We start from the raw sequence: 17,295 nt of genomic DNA, 5'->3' as shown, positions 1-17,295 counted from the left end.
GATCTACGTCATGATTCTATGTTGCTGATTAAATAAAATCATATGGTAATGACAGCGTATGCATGTCTGAGCTAAGTGTACGACTATCTGACAACGTATGCTGATCTGACAGAACACCGTGAGTTCGTGTTAAGCGTATGACGATCTGACCTGACAGAACACCCGTTCTTTGTTCTAGTAATGCTCTGTGTACACTGCATCATTATTTAATTATGTACGTTGATATTTAAATGAACAAATAACTAAAACACAAGAACGAAAGAGCATGCAGAGCATGCACATTGCTCTTTGTTTTTGTTCAAAGTGGCAGCTGTAATGTCTGCCATGGTGTCAGACTACCTGGCTTCATGTACTGGGAGAGAGAGTGAAAACAGTCCCGATGAGCGCCTTCTGTTTGGTTACTTCTTGCTTGTTGCTCCTTGGTCAGTGTTCATAGTTGAGTGTTATTTACCATCAGGGCATTGCCTCAATTGCTATGTTTAATGGTGCAACAGTGGTGGATTCTTATATGAGCAATATGGGCAAATTCCCAGGGTGTTATGTTTTTAGGGATGGCACGAGACCATCACACATTGTAACACAGAAATGGAATATTTAATATTGGTAAAATGTATTAAGTATTTAATATCTAGGTGTTTTTATGGGAATATGGATCTTTCAGATTATTTTGAGAAGCAATTTCGATCATATTTTACATTTTATTGTGTCATGTAGCACGGCCGCTGGTCTTGGTCTTGACTCGGTCTCGACTTTCCTCGGTCTTGGTCTTGACTTGGTCTCGGACCCTAAAAGTCTTGGTCTTGTCTCGGTCTCGATACACTCTGGTCTTGGTCTTGTCTTGGTCTCGGGTTAGGTGGTCTTGAACACAACACTGATATATATATATATATATATATATATATATATATATATATATATATATATATATATATATATATATATATATATATATATATATATATATAGTAATTTCACACAACCGTGAAAATACACTTTTCATGAGGAGATTGTTTGGTGTTTGGTAAAAGAGCTGACCACTTGCATCTATTAAAAATGCATTATGCGCTGTATGACACATGAGAAGCCTCCATGTGGTTGATCGATTCAGCTACGTGTCCATGTCCATTGTTATTGGGCGAGGCAGACAGCTTCCCGCTATTTAGTCTTCAGTCGCACTCAAGATCCTCACTGGAGAAAGCAGCTGCTGAAGATGGAGGTAAGGAGGACTATAATATCTCAAAATAGTATTCTAATTGGAAATAAATGCAGGGAACTAATACAGTATGGTAAGTCATTAACTCACACATGTAGTGTTTTAGTTTATAGTTTAATAGAAAGAAACAAAGAAAGTTTCTGATTTATTTTTAATTCATACTAACTAACATTTACATGTAAGGAAGTCTAAATGATGATGTTTTGTTTTAAATTGTTTGCTGCAGGCCTCTGCAGATGATTTCTCAGAGTTGGAGAACGGTATGGCCAGTATCATTAAAGTCTTCCATAAATACTCGGGTCAAAACTGCACGCTGAGGAAGGCAGACCTTAAAGCTCTCATCAACAATGAGATGAATCACTTCATCAAGGCGAGTAATTTAATCTGATTATTTTAATCACCGCAGGAAATCAAACTCAAGATCTGCATGAGTGAAACCTCCAAGATCTATGAAACAAATATCACATGTGCTTCCGTAGTTTTTCCATCTTGTCTGATTTATTGTCCCGGTTCCTGCACTTAATCAACATTTTCCTTCTAAACAGAAAATTAAGGACAAGAAGATCCTGAACCAACTCTTCACTGATCTGGACCAGAACCGAGACCTGGAGATCGACTTCAAAGAGTTCATAGCTCTCATCGCCATGGTTACTTCAGCATGTCACGACATCTTCAACCAGAACCACAAACATTGATCATTATGTTTACACTAAATACTCATTAAACAACTGAGGAAATCTGGAAGTCTGGCTCCGTTTGTCTACTAGTGTGACTTGATTCATTTGTATTTTAACCAAGTTAGAGAGAAGGTTGTTATTAAATCTTATTTCTATTGTGATGCTTTTCATAACCTGATTTATTCTGCTTGGGGAATTGGCACATGTTTGTTATAAACTTTAATGGATGAAATGAAATGCCCGGTATTTGGATCATACGGCACAAAGTCGGAAAACTCAGAAGCCATCATCCAGCAGCAGCTCAGTTTCTACAGGAGTTTTATAATACGTTTGCTGCTGCTGTGACTTTCCTCCTCGCTGATGTGTGTCCAGTGGTTGGCACTAGAATGACGGCAAAAACCAAGCAGCTCTCTCTTGAGGATGATCTACAATTTGCTGCATAGCAACAAATTAACTTGTCCATTTTTGTGCAAATTGAACTCCAGCTCCAATTTACATTTCTGATTAAAAAACTTTCTCAAATCCAGCATCTCTCCAGATATTCAGCTTCTCAGATTTTTCTCCAAATAATCCAGTATTTTCTTCCATGCATCTTCCTGGGCGGCAGCGTGCAGTGCAGGGTGGCCGCCCCACATTGTGATCACTGCAGCAGAAACATCAGATCTCATGTAATAATGGCAATAATAAGTAAAGAACATGAATGAAGTCATGTAAAACTGCAGAGGCAGCTCACATTTCTTGGGTTTGACGGACCACATGGACGTTCTTGCACTCGGAGAATAGGGGGGCTCGATCAGGTGACCAGCACCGGGGTAGGACAAGCGGGTGAGCAGGTGGGATTTACCGGCAGACCTTAACCTCTCCTCAATCTGATGATCCAGAAACCAAGAATTAAAAGTGCCAAAGACATTTGATAGATTGATGACTAAAATTTAAACATTATTTAAAATATATGTGGTACCAAGGATTATTGAAAGTAATTCAGAGTCACTCTCTCAACAATTTAAAATTTTATTATCCGTGTTTTCAATTATGCTGTGTGGTGCGGAAGCGATACAGTAAATTTTTCGTGTAATACCAATTATCGCCAAAAGATGGCAGTAGTGGCGTGTGAAGGAAAGACTGACTTTAAAGCCTAACGCTGAAGAAGATTAGTAAAACACTTCAGCTTTGTTAGTTGAAATGGGGGAAATACCACTTTAGCTCAGAAGATTGCAGTTAAGATTATCTTATTGGAGTTATTTAAAGGGTCATTATGAAAACCATCCATGTCAAGAAATTTTAAAACCTAGTTGGGAAAAGGGGGAAAAGACTTTAAAATCCTTTGGTTGGGAGATAGAAAGCGATGTGAAAGAGTTTGATTTATCGTCTATAAATATGAGTCAAACAGTTCCTCTTTCCCTGGTTCATCCATAATAAGTATGGATGAACCAGTGTCATGATATCGTTGTGGACTTATCATTGTTGGAGAAGAGGAAAAAAGGACATTTTTCAGAATCATATTCAGTGCAATCATATATAGATAATAAATATTTTGGTTTTGTTCAAGTGTTTACAGATGCTTCTAAGAGTTTAAGTAGTAATAATGGGGTGTCGTTTATCGTCCCAGAATTTAATATTAAAAAATGTAAGAGGATTACTGATGGGGTCTCAGTGTTTACAGGGGAGATGATGGGAATCATTTTGGCTTTAGGTTGGATTGAAGAGGTTCATCCTTTGAGAAGTTTAATTTGTTCTGACTCAAGTTCCTCATTATACGCAATTAAAAATAATCAGTCTAATAGTAGACCAGACCTTTCATTGGAAATTCAGTTATTACTTCATAGAATTCAGGCCATGGGATTAATAGTCATTTTTGCATGGGTTCCGTCTCATGTAGGAATTAAAGGAAATGAGTTGGCAGATAAATATGCAAAACAAGCTTCAAACAACAGTTACATTGAGATATTAATTCCATTTAGTAAAGAGGAAATAAAATATATTTTAAAACAAAAGATTAAAGAAGGATGGCAGAAGCAGTGGGAAGAAGATAGAACTGGTAGATGGCTTTATAGTATCCAAAGGAAAGTTGGTGCAATGAGGGGAACAGGAAGAAGTAGAAAAGAAGAAAACATTATATCCAGGCTACGTTTTGGTCATACTGGTTTAAACAGTAGACTATTTAAAATGGGGAAACATCCAACAGGTAATTGTGATTTTGGTTTTCAAGAAGAGACAGTAAAACATGTTTTGTTGTTATGTCCTAAGTACTCTGAGGAGAGAAGGAAGTTAGAATGTAGACTTGTAAAGAATAAATTACAGTTAAAAATACAAGATGTTTTGGGGTATTCTTCTACATCTGAATATTTACGTTACTTAATAAACTATCTTAAGAAAACTAAACTGATAGAAAGGATATAAGTTTTTTTCCCCTACTTTTGGGGGGGAGATTATACAAGTTGCCTTCTGATCCACACTCCATACCAGTAGGTGGCGGTAATGCACACCATTAAAAAAAAAAAAAAAAAAAAAAAAAAGAAGAAAGAAAGATCAGTAAAACACAAGCACAAGTTCTTATGTCCAATACAAACTTGGCAAGATACAGAGAATTTTATTTATTTAGGTGACAAGAAGACATTTCATACTTCATAGAAGCAGAGCTTTACAGCGGTTCTCTGATTTGATCTACAGGAGAGAAAACTATCTGTTTGAGATGGTACTCATGAAAGGTGTCAGAACCTTGTTCCAAACCATTACCTGTCAATCTGGATTTAAAGGAGTCACTTAACCAACTTTACCAGATCTGCATTCTCGATGCTTGCGGTACTCAGGTCATCTTCACCCACTATGTACATCAGAGGACAGTCCAGTTTCTCCACCTGCAGAAACACAAGAAAATCAAAGCAAAACTTGTAGGACATAATATAACATTAATGAGATCTTCTCGTTTGCAAACCTGGTTGTGTGCTCATAGCGTTTTACTGCAAAGTTTTTTTTTTAATTAACAGTTTTGTAAATAATGAGTATTTTAATTCTCAAAGAGACTGTTTCACATTCTCCTGGACTTTGGTATTATGCTGTATTAATGCTGAAATTTTGCTCTTACAGGATAGTATTTTTATTCTTTATTCAGTTTTTTAAAATATATTTTATATTCCCTTTGTTTGAGTCTATTTGCTCTTATCTCTGGTCACTTTTGCTGCTGTTGCACAAAAATGTCACCATTGTGGGACAATAAAAGACATTTCTATTCTATTCACAGAGCTGTTTAGAGAGTTAAACTGAATAACAAATCTGCTTAATTGTGGCTCAATACATCTTAAATGGGTATTTGTGATTTAAAATGGAGTCTCACAGGATCGTCTGTTCTTATGTGAGTGATCAGATCAGTAAAGGTGGATGTTAACACCAGGTGTGAACAGTTTTTGTCCTGTTACCTTAAGAAAATTGTCAGGAGGAATATTAGCAGGCAGAGAGGCGTCTTTAAAAATGACACAGCCCTCATCATCGAAATTCCAAAATTCCTGGTAACTAAAAACAAACAAAAAAGAGGAAAACCAGGAGATAAATTGTATTCTTATTTATAACATGTTGATGAAATTTGTAGCATCACTCATTACTAACTGCTCAGTAGTATCTACAGGACATATTTGTTCCTGAAGTTTAGTCACGTTACAACTATAACGACTGTATTTAATTGAGATTGTTTGTGACAGACCAACACAAAGTAGCTCTTAGTTATGAAGAGTACAAACACAAGATGTGAGAAATGTGGAGTGCATTTCTGGTCAGCCCCATTTAATGTCATATCCCAAAATAAAATCTTGTGCAACAACCTGCCTTTGAAATTCAGACAAAACGCAAAGCAGAGTTCACTTTTAAACAATTCATTTTTGTATAAATCCATCAGTTCTGTAAAGATCTCAGAGATTTGTCAGAAACTAAACAACAGCAAGAAGACGAGGAAACATAATAGACAGATTATATGGAAAGATTTGTTATAGAAGAAGCTTTGTTCAGTTCATCATGTGAAAATGGAAAAGGTTTGGCCTGACTGTAAACTCACAAAGACATGGCTGTTCAATTAAACAGATAAGATCATTAATGGATGGGGAGGAAATTATTCAGAGAAAGCAGAGGTCATGAAGGGGTCACAGCAAATGTGTGGAAGAATGGAAGAAGGTTGTTTGATGAGGAAGAGAACAAAATTAACCTCCTGGTCTTCTTGTTGTTGAAACATAGAGGTGGCAGCATCATGCTGCGGTACTGCCTTCCTACAGCAATAACCAAGTAGCTGGTCAAACTTAAATGGAGTTAAATAAGGAGCAATCCTTGAAGAAAAACTGAAAGAGGCTGCAGATATTCATCTTCTAGCATAATCACAACATTTTAGAGCAAAACATATCCGTGTGTTAGAATGGCCCAGTCAAAGTTCAGACCTAAATCCATTTGAGTATCTATGCTCTCCATCCAGTCAGACTGAGATTGAGCTATTTGGCAAAGAATTGGTAAAACTTTTAGCCTCTATACACAATTTGAACCACCATGCAGCCCTTTGAGATGGTCCATCACACAAAATTTCCATTAAAGACGTCGTAGTTTGAGGCTGTTTGGAAAATGTGAAACAGTTTTAGTGCTTTTGCAAGACAATTTATATTACAGATTATCACCATATTGATCTGAAGGACAGCATTGAATGCAATATACTGACTTTCTTATAAATCAAATCAAATAAGCCTAATTTCAAGCTGTCTGTGGTCGTGAATCACTTTGTGATTCACTGAATCATCATCATCATCATCATCATCATCATCATCATCATCAACACCTAGCTGATTATTTACCTGTCAACATTTTTTGTCCTGCCATCTGAATTCAAGAGTGACACTGTGCAGCCCACAGGGCCGTTGATGCCAACCAAACAAGATGGCTGCAGAGGAACACAGAAAAAATTTCAGTCGATTTAGATGTTACACATGATTACTGACCAACATACTTAATTAGAAAGAGAGTTTAAAATGAGACAGTAAGCTTTGTGACGGACTTTAACTCCGGTTTTGGTGGGGATGCGAAGCGTCAGGTAGCATCCGAAGGAGAGGCCAATGATGCCGACTCTGTCTGAGACGACCTGAGGGTGATCCTGCAGCAGGAGGAAGGCAGCCTGTGGGAGGAAGACGAGTAAAGACCAGCTACATGTTTAGTAAGTAAAACGTGTACAGCTCCCTCTGCATGGTTACAGATTCACCAGATAGTACGTTAGCATAATCTTATTTTACTGGCTGTATGTTAAATGGTGGGAATAAAAAAATTAAAGGTTAAGAAATTATCATTTTTTGATAAAAAGCACCTTGTTAGTGTTTAGCTCCACTAACGATGAAGGTAGCTGGAAGGCAAAACTTTTCAAATGAAAGGCAAATACTTCACCCATTGGGTGCCCATGAGGCCATTTGAAACTCATTCTTCACTCTTTAGACAGCCTTAAAGATTTTAATTTGTAATTCATAACTTTTTATTTCCTGGGATATACGTCTTAAGCACTTTTCAAAATGGGAAAGACAAAAGAACATGACACTAAATCGTTAAAATAGCTGCTCACATGACCACATCTACATTCAGGTCAACAATCAGAAAGGTTTAAATCAACAGGAGCTGCGATGGACAACGAGAAGTGGAAGAATTATCTTGCCTTAAAATATGAATCTCCAACGTTGATACAATTTGGTGGGCCAGGCAGATCTTTGTGCCCAAAGTAGGCAAGAGAAAAACTAACGTAGCCTCTGGATGCAAGGAGAGAGGAGCGGTATTCCTGCAGTCCTCCACCCATTCCCCACAGATCCAACATGGCTGGAAACGGGCCTGGGCCTGCAGCAGGCCGGGACAAAAGTAAGTAATGTCCTCCACCGGTGAGAAGTCACAACATCAATGGATAAAAGGCTCACCGGGTGGTATGAACAATGTTCCTACGAGTCCGTTTTGATTAATCTCTATCCTCTTCACTCCTGGTGCGATGTACCACCGTTCAATAGTCACCGCAGCCAGCTCGGACCGCTGCCCTTCGCTGGTTGAGACGTGGCCTTCCAGCAGAGAAACATGCACCGTGTAAGGACTCTCCACGCTCTTCTTCCTCAGTCTAAAGAAAAAAGAAAGCAGATTTCAGTCAGAAATGACAGCTTTTTATACAAATTACTAAATATCAATGATGAAATGTAAGAACCTAAACCTGGGAAAACATAAAATAGAAAGAAGAAAATCAGGGATTGTGCACGTTCTTTTCTTTGCAGCACGTCTAACAATAAACGCAGCTCACTTTTTGTCTCGCAGACTTAATCTGGTTTGTTAATTTCCATGCACGCTTCTTTCAATCAAGAGATTCCAACAGTCAGAGAGAAGATCCCAACAGGATGGATGCGGGCTCTTATTAATATGTTGCTCCATTCATCTACTCTGATCAGCTTCCCAGAGCCAACTAAAGAGAGACACAGCCATAGCATTATGCTGCCACCACCATGTTTCACTGTGACTGCGTTTCTTTTTTTTCATACTTATGTGCAGTGTTACTTTCCCGCCACATAGAGCGGGCTGCATGTTGGCCAGAAATCTAATTTTAGTCACGTCTTATGTGTCTCTCTTCAGCATGTTTGGGATATGCACTATTGCATTTTGCAGGATGCTGCATATGAACTTTTAATAATTTTCATTAGTGTGTTAGAGTACACATAAATGAGTTTAATGAAACATGTTTCCCCCTTTGAAGTTCTCGGTGAACTTGTTTCCATCACCTGCCTTAAAGCTTCTCTTCCTCCAGGAGCTGGCTGCATACTCCAGAAGAGTCCCATCGGCTCGCAGCCCAAATAGGAGCCTCCCACTGAAGGGTCACGAGTTACTGGACAGACAAAAGGCAGAAATAAAACAAAAAACAAAACAAAAAAGGCAAATGAAAACCTACATAGTCACCATTTTATATTAAAATAAAATGGTGACTATGTCTTCTTTATTTACCTGTAGACAATATAAATTGCGTTACTTATCAACACATATGTTCACAAAACAAGAATCACTTAATAGTTTCACTCACAGCTAAAAGTTCCCCTCTCATCTGCGTTATAATGAGCGAATGACTCCCATAGATCTCCCTCGTCGCTGTGCATTCTTGCATGCAATGTGACGGGACAGTGCAGGGGCAGGAAGTGTCCTCTGATGCTGACCTGCTCGTCAACGAGGGCGCGAACAGGAGCGGCCGTCAAAACAGGAGCGGGTCTGGTGTTGCTCTTCCACCGAACTTTCCCTGCAGGATAAAAGCAATGGGACTTTGTGACACGCAGCAGAGAACTCAGAGTAAATTATTGATGACAGTCAAACAGGAAGTGGGTAGATAGAGAAGGAGAATAGATGTGCAGCATTTTATATATATATATATATATATATATATATATATATATATAGAGAGAGAGAGAGAGAGAGAGAGAGAGAGAGACTGTGGATTATTAGCATTATAAAAAAGATAATCCCTGTTTGTGACTGTGGAATTGAACTAAGTTAGTTTGGAGGAATTAATGAGAACATTATCCAAGTTTATTTATTTATTTGTCTGGTTTTATTTTGAGGGCTCACTTTATGCCCCACAGACAACTAAACATTTTTTTTTTTTGTTCAATCTAAATCCTTTTTTAGAGGCAAACCTGAGCAGTCCCAGTAAAATAGTAAGAGGAGTATCCTCCAAAAAGGGAGGATCCTAACGTTAATATTTCAATATATGTTTATAGCATGAAAATATCAAGAGATGCAACATTATTTGAAGAATTTGAGGTAAATATTTATACAAAAACAAAAAATAAACATGTTTTACCAGTAACAGTATTTAAATCAAATGAAAGAAAAAGCCAGTGAAAAGAAGTGATTACATTACTATAATACATTTATGTAAAAGTACAGACGTTTTCTAAGTAATAGGTTTTCCTCCTTATGTGTTCACCTGTAAAACAAAGCGCTGGATAAATAAACCATAACTTCACCTGTGAGCCGCTGCAAACCTGCCGGTTTCCTCCAGGCGGTGAAGTCTGGATCCATCTGGATGAAACCAGAAAGCCGCCCTATGGCTTTCACACTCACATGTGTCCTGAACATGACGTCCTCTCTGTGTGCTCTGCAAGCAGGAATGACGAACTGTCAAGCAGAGAAACACCAGAAAAATCATCTCTCACTGACTCCAAAGGCTTCAGTGAGTGGAAAACAAAGACATGCCAAATAGTAATCTTACTACGGTCTGTTTGTTTATGTTGCTCAAGTGTTAGAAATTAACTTTAGACCTTTTGGTTCCAACACAGGAGGGTGTTTTGAATAAAAGCAACTAAAAAGTTATACTTTATGTAATCACTGAGAACATTTTTATTTGTATTTGCTTTCTGGCTTGGACACAAATACATATATTCAAATCGATAAAATTAAATAAAAACCCTGCACATTTTGTTCTGTTTTGTCCCAGTTTGTTTTTATTGTGGTAATCTTTGCCACAATAAAAACAAAATGTTTTTATTGTGGCAATGTTTTTATACATTTACTTACTGAAGTAAATGTGAATGTTGCTGTAAAAACCGGTTAAACCTCACTCACGCGTTAAAGGGACGTTCCACAGCTTCACACTAATGATGAAAATATGAGTAAAAGTCATCTCCAGATGTGCAAAATGCATGTCTTAAACAAAAACATAATGTACAACCAAGAGAACACTCACTGTCCCTTTTAAAAGGATATTAGATTCAACCGAAGGGCCACCGAGCAAACAACGAGCACAAAGTTTAAGCAGAACGTTTAATATCCCCTCTCGGCGCACTTTCCATCTGGAGAACAGGATCAAACCGGAAGTTTTCTGGCAGCAAACAGTAAAAACAAGTTCACGCCTGAAATCGATTAAAAGTTACCTTACCGCTGACTGAACTCTTTAAAGTCAAGTAAAAGATTTATACAAAAGATAATAATTAAGAGAACTGCATAACTGAAGTAAAAGTGTGAGGTGTGATTATGAAAGGGGAGGGGCTGACACATGTCGCTGCAACGTCACGATCCAAAACAATACTTATCTCCTTCCTACATTTTTCTATTTTACGTTAGAAAAGTAAATAAAGAACAAGTAAATAATAAAAATATGATATTTAAAAGAAGGGAAAGTTAAAAAATGTATAAAAAGTGTTGGTCAATTTACATCTGTATGAAATAATTAAATGATAATAAATGTTGACTGAATCCCACTGTTGATTTCAAATTCATATTTACTTTTATTTGATGTCTGTTGTCTTTACCGAAGCTATTCAACTTCATTACAGGAACACACCTGAGTTTGAACTTATTACTTCTTCTTTTTTTGGAAATCAATAAAATGCTACAGCCTTTACTGTATGAGGATGTGAGTTAGTTTAAAAGTGACAAAGTGGATATTTGTTGATTATGACCCCTTCAAACTCACCAATATGGTCACTAGGTATAGCTAAACATGATTTATGATTATTTCTAAAATACAGAAGTAACATTTCAAGAAAATTAGAGGACCAAAGAACAAAGTTTGAAGATGAAAGAAAAATGTTTGAAAGTAAACTGAGAGGAGAAAAATATTTTAAAATGTACAAAAACTGATTCCAATGCGGCTGAAAATAAATGAACTCCAAAATCACACATAGCAGGGAAAATAAATAGAAACAGTCCACATAAAAGCGCTTCCCCCCCCTAAGAAGAGTCAGGAGTAGGACACAGAATGTCAGACTCCACTGCCAAAAATCTTAGCTGAAGCTGAAGTAAATATTAACATAAATATTGATTTTAGAAAAATATTGAATATGAAAGTTTACTAGGAATAAACATTAATTAGAGGTAATTAGAATCCTGAACAAGGAATAAAGAAATAAGACTTAAATATGCATAAATAAGAACACAACAAAACTACGACAACAGCGTAGGTTTTTTTTTCTTTGTAATTTAAGATAAATAATTTCAATTTAAAGGATTGAAAAAGGTAAACAATGCTATGCAGTATCAATTATGCTCATATAAAACATGTCATAGGACATTAAATACCCTAAAAAAATAAGTATTTTACCCTACCGAAACTAGAAATGGACCTTCCTACTCTTTACCGGTAGGTGGCAGTAATGCACCACAGCGTTGTTTCCCTGCTTTCACAGAATAAGATGAAGTTTAGTTTAGTTTCCGGGTCTTTTGCTGTGACGTCTTTGTTGTGAACTCGGTTTAGTCCACCATCAATACCTCCAGCTCATCCCCGGAGAGGCTTAAGCCCCGTGAGGAACCAAAGGGATTACAGTTTAAATTTCTCCTGAAGTGTCCGTGGTCCAGTTTCCAGGTGTGTGTCTTTTTGTCTCTGTCATTTTTAAACGGAACCTGAAAAACATGCTAGCACCAATCGTCTTCCGTGTTGTTATTGTTGTACAAAACCCAACGCAATAAAACTTATTTTCTTGGATAAATGTTAGAGCATTTTCTCCTTGTTTTCCCCGAGGAATCACGACTGCTCGTGTTAATGTTTTAGAGGAGTCAGCTAATAGCTGTCTGTATGCTAGCAGCTCTTTAAGTCATATTCCAGTTCAACTAAAACCACGAAAATGGCCCTTTAAACATGTTATAAAATAACACTATTAATATTCCAACGTCTACCTTATTAAATTAAAGATAACATAACTTGATAAACATACTTTTACAAGATGGTCAGATGTTTTTTCCTTCTTTATGAAGATGTATGATGATGCTACTATTACAGTGAATGTCTTAGTTTTTTAAAGAAGCTGTGAGGGCAAAGTGTTTAAAAATATGTTCAGCTTACCTGCATACCTTCTACCAGATTTGTAGAGCTACCATAAAAAATTGAGTGAAGTAATGCATTTAATTTTGGGTGTAGGTTGGAGGGTTGCAGGTGGTACTGGATGGGCCAGCTGTGGATGCTTTGGGCCAGTTACCAGCACTCTTTGGGCCTGCATGTGGAGCGTCAGTGAAATATGGCCAGCAACTTCCGGAGCTACATCTGGGACCCAGTCCTCATTATCTGCCAAATTGTGTTGATGCAGTGCATCTACTACAGCTTCCTCGGCCTGTGGTTGGCTGGCGTGGACAGCCTTGTGCAGAGCAGTCGCTCCCTAGATCAGATCTTCAGCTATGAAGTAGGTTAAATTCATTCTTCGTGATACATCTGCTCCTTTAAGCCTGCATGTTGTACATTTACTCTTTTTTTTTTTTTTGGAAATAGGTCCTTGGCTTTGCTACCATGCAGGGAAGACTCTCGATGATGGCATTTATCTTGAACTCTCTTACTTGGTGAGAAGATCTGCTTTCTTTTTCAGATCATACACAAACAGATGAGAACAATAGGAAGTTTTCTATTCATTACATATAAAACCACCTTCAGGTATCACAGACTCCTTAAATTACGACTCATGGAAGCGTTTTGTCCCTTTCTTTTTGTCAGTTCAGTTCAGTTTTATTAAACAGTGTCAGTTCACAATAAATATTTTACACAATAAGTTTGGTTTAATCATGCAAACAGATTTAAAGTGAGTTACAAACATTTCAGTAGGATCCTCGTTATTACATAATACAGTCAATTTCAACTTATTCAAACTGATAAAAACAAAAAAAACAACTTTTTGTCAACCTAGTTGACTGCTTGGAGTCACTGACTTCAATCAATTCTTCCTGTTGCTTACGTGAAGTTGTTCACTTTCAGCAATCTCTCAAGCTGAGCCACTGAAAATGTGTCTCACATATGACCAAAGCACCTTTCAATTTGTAATGAAAATTTTAGAGATAAATAGTATGGGTGTAATTTCCAGTGAAACGTGTGATTCTGTGGCAACAAATGAAGCAAAAAGCAGCAGCAGCTCAGTGAATTAAATCATTTTAGTGGCCATCCTGACGCCGTTTCAGCAGTGTGTGTAATAACCAGGTGTCAGGGAAGTAAGTACAGTCAAACAGGCAGGGTTTAGTGTATTGTAAGCCTGGCGGGCCACCAGGCTTTTCTTGTGCCCCCACCAGACTTGGCAAGTTTTTTTTAAAATGCTTTCTTTTTTTAAGACTTTATAGTTTGTGTGCAGATTTTAATCTTTCATTCTTTCAATAACTCATATTTATCAAGTGATATTTTCAAAATTCATGTCAACTTTAAACATTTTTTAACTCAAAAACACGACAGGCCGCTGGATGAATGACCACCGGGCTTAGCAAGTTTTCTGGGGGAAACCTTGAACAGATATATTTGAATAAATGACTTGAAGCTGTACGCAAATATTGAAAAATTTTCCCACTTCTGACTTGGTTTGTCTTCCACAAACATTTCTGTTAAAGGGTTTCTTTTGTCACTCCTCAGGGAGATTGTGTCTCTGACTTCACCTCAGGAGGCCTGAGTGCTATTTTACTGGTGTCATTGATGTAGGAGTTTCTCTGCATTTCTCTGTTTTAAAGTTGATAGAAAATGTATTTTTCTATGATTTGGTTTGAACATTTTTACAGTGATCAAAGGTTATTTGTGCTTCATGAGAGTAGGAAATGACAAATACTAAAAACTGTTTAAAAAAATGTAAGTAATATAAAATAGAGCAGTGAATGGAAAAGTAAATTGAAGCTATTAAGTATCATGCGTTTCAAGGTTAGCTTTTAAAATGTTTTGTAGTTTCAAGATTTATTACATGAAACACAAATTGCTCATCCAGCAGAGTGAAGATTTGTCTGATTGTTTTGCTCTAAATTTATGCAAGCAAACGTTTTCCCTTTGTTTGCGAGTCGAGTTTATTCTGTTGCCTTGGATCTGTTCCTCCTCCTCCCACTCATCTGTTTTTAGAAATAAATGTGTCAAGTCTCCTTTGTGTTAACTCTCCATTTGTCATATAGCAGCTTTTTTAACCTAAACAACTTTGAAATAAACATGTTTAGTCTTCAAAACAAAGTTAAGCCGACACCAATTTGTTTTACTATTTTTTATTTTATTTTATGTTTTTACACCCAGCAGCTTTTTAAAACCCTTTTTTTCCCCCTGAACTTTGCTGACGATGACTTGTCAATGTTCTGGCAGCGCTCTGGGTCTGTGGTTCTTCATCCGCCGGGGGAAGCAGTGCCTGGACTTCACCGTCACCGTTCACTTCTTCCACATGATCGGCTGCTGGATCTACAACTCCCACCTTCCCTCGGCGCTCTCCTGGTGGCTCGTCAACGTGGCGTGCATCGCGCTGATGGCCGTGATCGGGGAGTACCTGTGCATGCGGACTGAGCTCAGGGCCATCCCGGTCAATACTGGACCCAAATCGAACCTGTGAACTGTTCAGATGTTTTTAAGACCCGAGGAACTCGCTGATAAGGTTGTTTCCCTTGTTTATAAGCCTGTGTGAACAGACGGACTGAATAGTTACGAGTCTTATCATGAAGTTTCCTCCAGCTGACTGGATATTTATTCGTAGCTCCTTATTAAATGTTTGACAGTATTTTCTGTGTTTATAATGTTTTTGAAAGCACACCATCATCCCTACAGCTGATTACAGTTTGTACTTTGATTCATGTTGATGTATTTATCATCATGATACTCTGTGTCCACATTATCATCCTGTCTCAGTTCCTTCTTCTCGCTCATGGTGTATAAAATGTAGAATATAGTCGTTTTTACTCCTGTACATCCTGCGCCCGGTGGAATAAAGTCCTGAACTCTCAGGGTTCTGGTTAATAAAGTAACTATAAAGTTCCTAGCTTATTGCTGGATCTCTCAACAGCCACATAATTGAATAGCAATAAATTAACGCTTGAAAATTTGGCACCACAATGAGTCATATTCATCGTTGTAACATCTTTAATGTGAAATGAATCCTGTAAATTCAACTGAAAAACGATCTGCAGAAGCTCCAATAACCAGGTTGCATAAATGCGTTCACCGTTAAGCTAATGCTTTGTTGAGGCTTCTGATTCTGTCAGCAAACCACATCTTTACTAGGTAATATTTGCAATGCTCTCTAAATGTATCTGGTCTCTGGTCCACAGTTGTCTTCACGTGGATCCACAGATTTTTCTGTCGGATTTAGAGGATCGGTGAAACCACAAATCGGTTTTTATCTGGCTACACCGCTCTATTTTTAATTTAAAAATGTGTTTGGATTCACTGTGGAGCTGAAAAGTGTCATCTGTTCATATGTATTCGTATTTATCCAACTTGACAAAAACACTCATTTTATCTGAAAACGTAACCCCAGAGCATGATACTTCCTCTACCCTGTTTCACAGGGGGCCAAACGCGTTTTCCAGATTTGTGACCCTGAAGTTCCAGTTTGGCTTAATCAGATTACTTCACTTTCTCCCACAAGGCTTAGAGGTTTTTCATCCACACTTCACAGTCCAGACATCTGGTGACTGTCAGCCTCCCTGACTGGTTTACTTCTTGTGGTTTCATCAATTTTTGATCAAATATCCAGTTTTTGTCACACATTTTCTCTGTAGATGAGTATCTTAACTGTATCATTACATACAGTCCATAATGCTAGAACTAATCTTATACATTTTTTATGTTAGAAATCAAAAATTTTATTGAGACTGAAATCGGATTTGGTTTTGCCAGTCGAGATTAAAGTCTGCATATTCAGACTCATCGCAGGACTTTCTCGTTAAGCTTGCGCTGCATTTTTCACAGCTATTATTGTTTGGCTTTGGGTCTGCATGTATTTATGTATTATGCAGAACAGTCTGGCCCATTTAGGGACAGTTTGTCAGCCATCATCTGAGCTCTGACAACAGGGAATACGACGGGGGGAAAATACACGGACGTTTTCTGGAGCAGTGCCTCCATAATGCTTCTGAGACTCCAGCTGAATTTTTTAGTCTTGGGATGCAAACTCAGACAATCTCAGTCTTTGGAGTTTGCAGCTTTGAAAGTGCAGGCTATGCATTGCTTTAGTGTAATTCGAGAGCTGTTTCCCATTTGATCAATATGGACAAGACATAAAATCTCTGTTGGGCCTTTCTGTGCAGAACAGCGGGGTGTTAGTGTTTTCAAAAACGTGTTTTTATATCGTTGGCCAACAGATTCGTAACTAGTGCTGGTGTCATCTCAAGTAATAAGATGCTAAAGGACTTCACACTATGTTTTCACTTTAAGGTGGGTCATTTAAGGTTAATGCAAGATTATACATGTTTAGACACATTTGAATAAAATATTGGTTGTTAATAATGGTAATTATTTTAAATGTTTTAAGTTTATTGGAGTCAGACGTAAAACACTTTCTATAGCTTGTCCATATCACAGCTCATCATTTATACAGTGACCAAACCTGGAGATATATTAGACCTTTTATGTTTATTTGACGTCCTGACTGGATCATATGAAACATTTGTCATTATCAGTAAATGGGGAAGCTATTTAGATGCCACCACATAAGTTAGCGTCTCATTGTGGGGAGT

At 37.6% G+C, this 17,295-nt stretch overlaps 3 protein-coding genes across 3 annotated transcripts; 2 read left to right on the top strand and 1 right to left on the bottom strand.

The window, feature by feature from the left end:
- Positions 1 to 1,195: 1,195 nt before the first annotated feature.
- LOC106906099 (protein S100-B-like) lies at positions 1,196 to 1,957 on the top strand. The gene is made up of 3 exons (XM_014971191.2): positions 1,196 to 1,216; positions 1,440 to 1,583; positions 1,759 to 1,957. Exons 1-3 carry the CDS (start codon positions 1,211 to 1,213, stop codon positions 1,906 to 1,908), a joined length of 300 nt encoding a protein of 99 aa, XP_014826677.2. The 5' UTR covers positions 1,196 to 1,210; the 3' UTR covers positions 1,909 to 1,957.
- On the bottom strand, positions 1,312 to 10,783 carry LOC106906822 (bile acid-CoA:amino acid N-acyltransferase-like). Its single transcript, XM_088005520.1, has 13 exons — positions 10,601 to 10,783; positions 10,480 to 10,508; positions 9,882 to 10,012; positions 8,945 to 9,154; positions 8,653 to 8,752; positions 7,809 to 7,999; positions 7,556 to 7,731; positions 6,914 to 7,030; positions 6,714 to 6,799; positions 5,307 to 5,400; positions 4,668 to 4,748; positions 2,624 to 2,759; positions 1,312 to 2,533 (listed from the first exon to the last, which is right to left on the bottom strand). The coding sequence occupies exons 3-13, from the start codon at positions 9,991 to 9,993 to the stop codon at positions 2,433 to 2,435; spliced, it is 1,404 nt and encodes a 467-aa protein (XP_087861646.1). The 5' UTR covers positions 9,994 to 10,012; positions 10,480 to 10,508; positions 10,601 to 10,783; the 3' UTR covers positions 1,312 to 2,432.
- Positions 10,784 to 12,058: 1,275 nt separating this feature from the next.
- Positions 12,059 to 15,561, top strand: sys1 (SYS1 golgi trafficking protein). Its single transcript, XM_014972273.2, has 4 exons — positions 12,059 to 12,217; positions 12,770 to 13,028; positions 13,115 to 13,182; positions 14,933 to 15,561. The coding sequence occupies exons 2-4, from the start codon at positions 12,867 to 12,869 to the stop codon at positions 15,171 to 15,173; spliced, it is 471 nt and encodes a 156-aa protein (XP_014827759.1). The 5' UTR covers positions 12,059 to 12,217; positions 12,770 to 12,866; the 3' UTR covers positions 15,174 to 15,561.
- The last annotated feature ends 1,734 nt before the right edge of the window (positions 15,562 to 17,295 follow it).

Source organism: Poecilia mexicana, unplaced genomic scaffold, assembly GCF_051168715.1.
Source record: "Poecilia mexicana isolate PSO_F unplaced genomic scaffold, ASM5116871v1 scaffold_5, whole genome shotgun sequence".
NCBI lineage: Eukaryota > Metazoa > Chordata > Actinopteri > Cyprinodontiformes > Poeciliidae > Poecilia > Poecilia mexicana.
This window is presented reverse-complemented; position numbering and strand designations above follow the sequence as displayed.

Coding starts and splice junctions, on each gene's coding strand:
- LOC106906099 (XM_014971191.2), top strand. Junction 1,584..1,758: donor AGATGAATCACTTCATCAAG/GCGAGTAATTTA, acceptor CCTTCTAAACAG/AAAATTAAGGACAAGAAGAT.
- LOC106906822 (XM_088005520.1), bottom strand. CDS start 9,993: ATGTTCAGGACACATGTGAGTGTGAAAGCCATAGGGCGGCTTTCTGGT. Junction 8,000..8,652: donor GGAGGAAGAGAAGCTTTAAG/GCAGGTGATGGA, acceptor TTTTTTCTTTAG/ACTGAGGAAGAAGAGCGTGG. Junction 7,732..7,808: donor AACATTGTTCATACCACCCG/GTGAGCCTTTTA, acceptor GGCCTGCTGCAG/GCCCAGGCCCGTTTCCAGCC.
- sys1 (XM_014972273.2), top strand. CDS start 12,867: ATGGCCAGCAACTTCCGGAGCTACATCTGGGACCCAGTCCTCATTATC. Junction 13,029..13,114: donor ATCAGATCTTCAGCTATGAA/GTAGGTTAAATT, acceptor TTTTGGAAATAG/GTCCTTGGCTTTGCTACCAT. Junction 13,183..14,932: donor ATCTTGAACTCTCTTACTTG/GTGAGAAGATCT, acceptor ATGTTCTGGCAG/CGCTCTGGGTCTGTGGTTCT.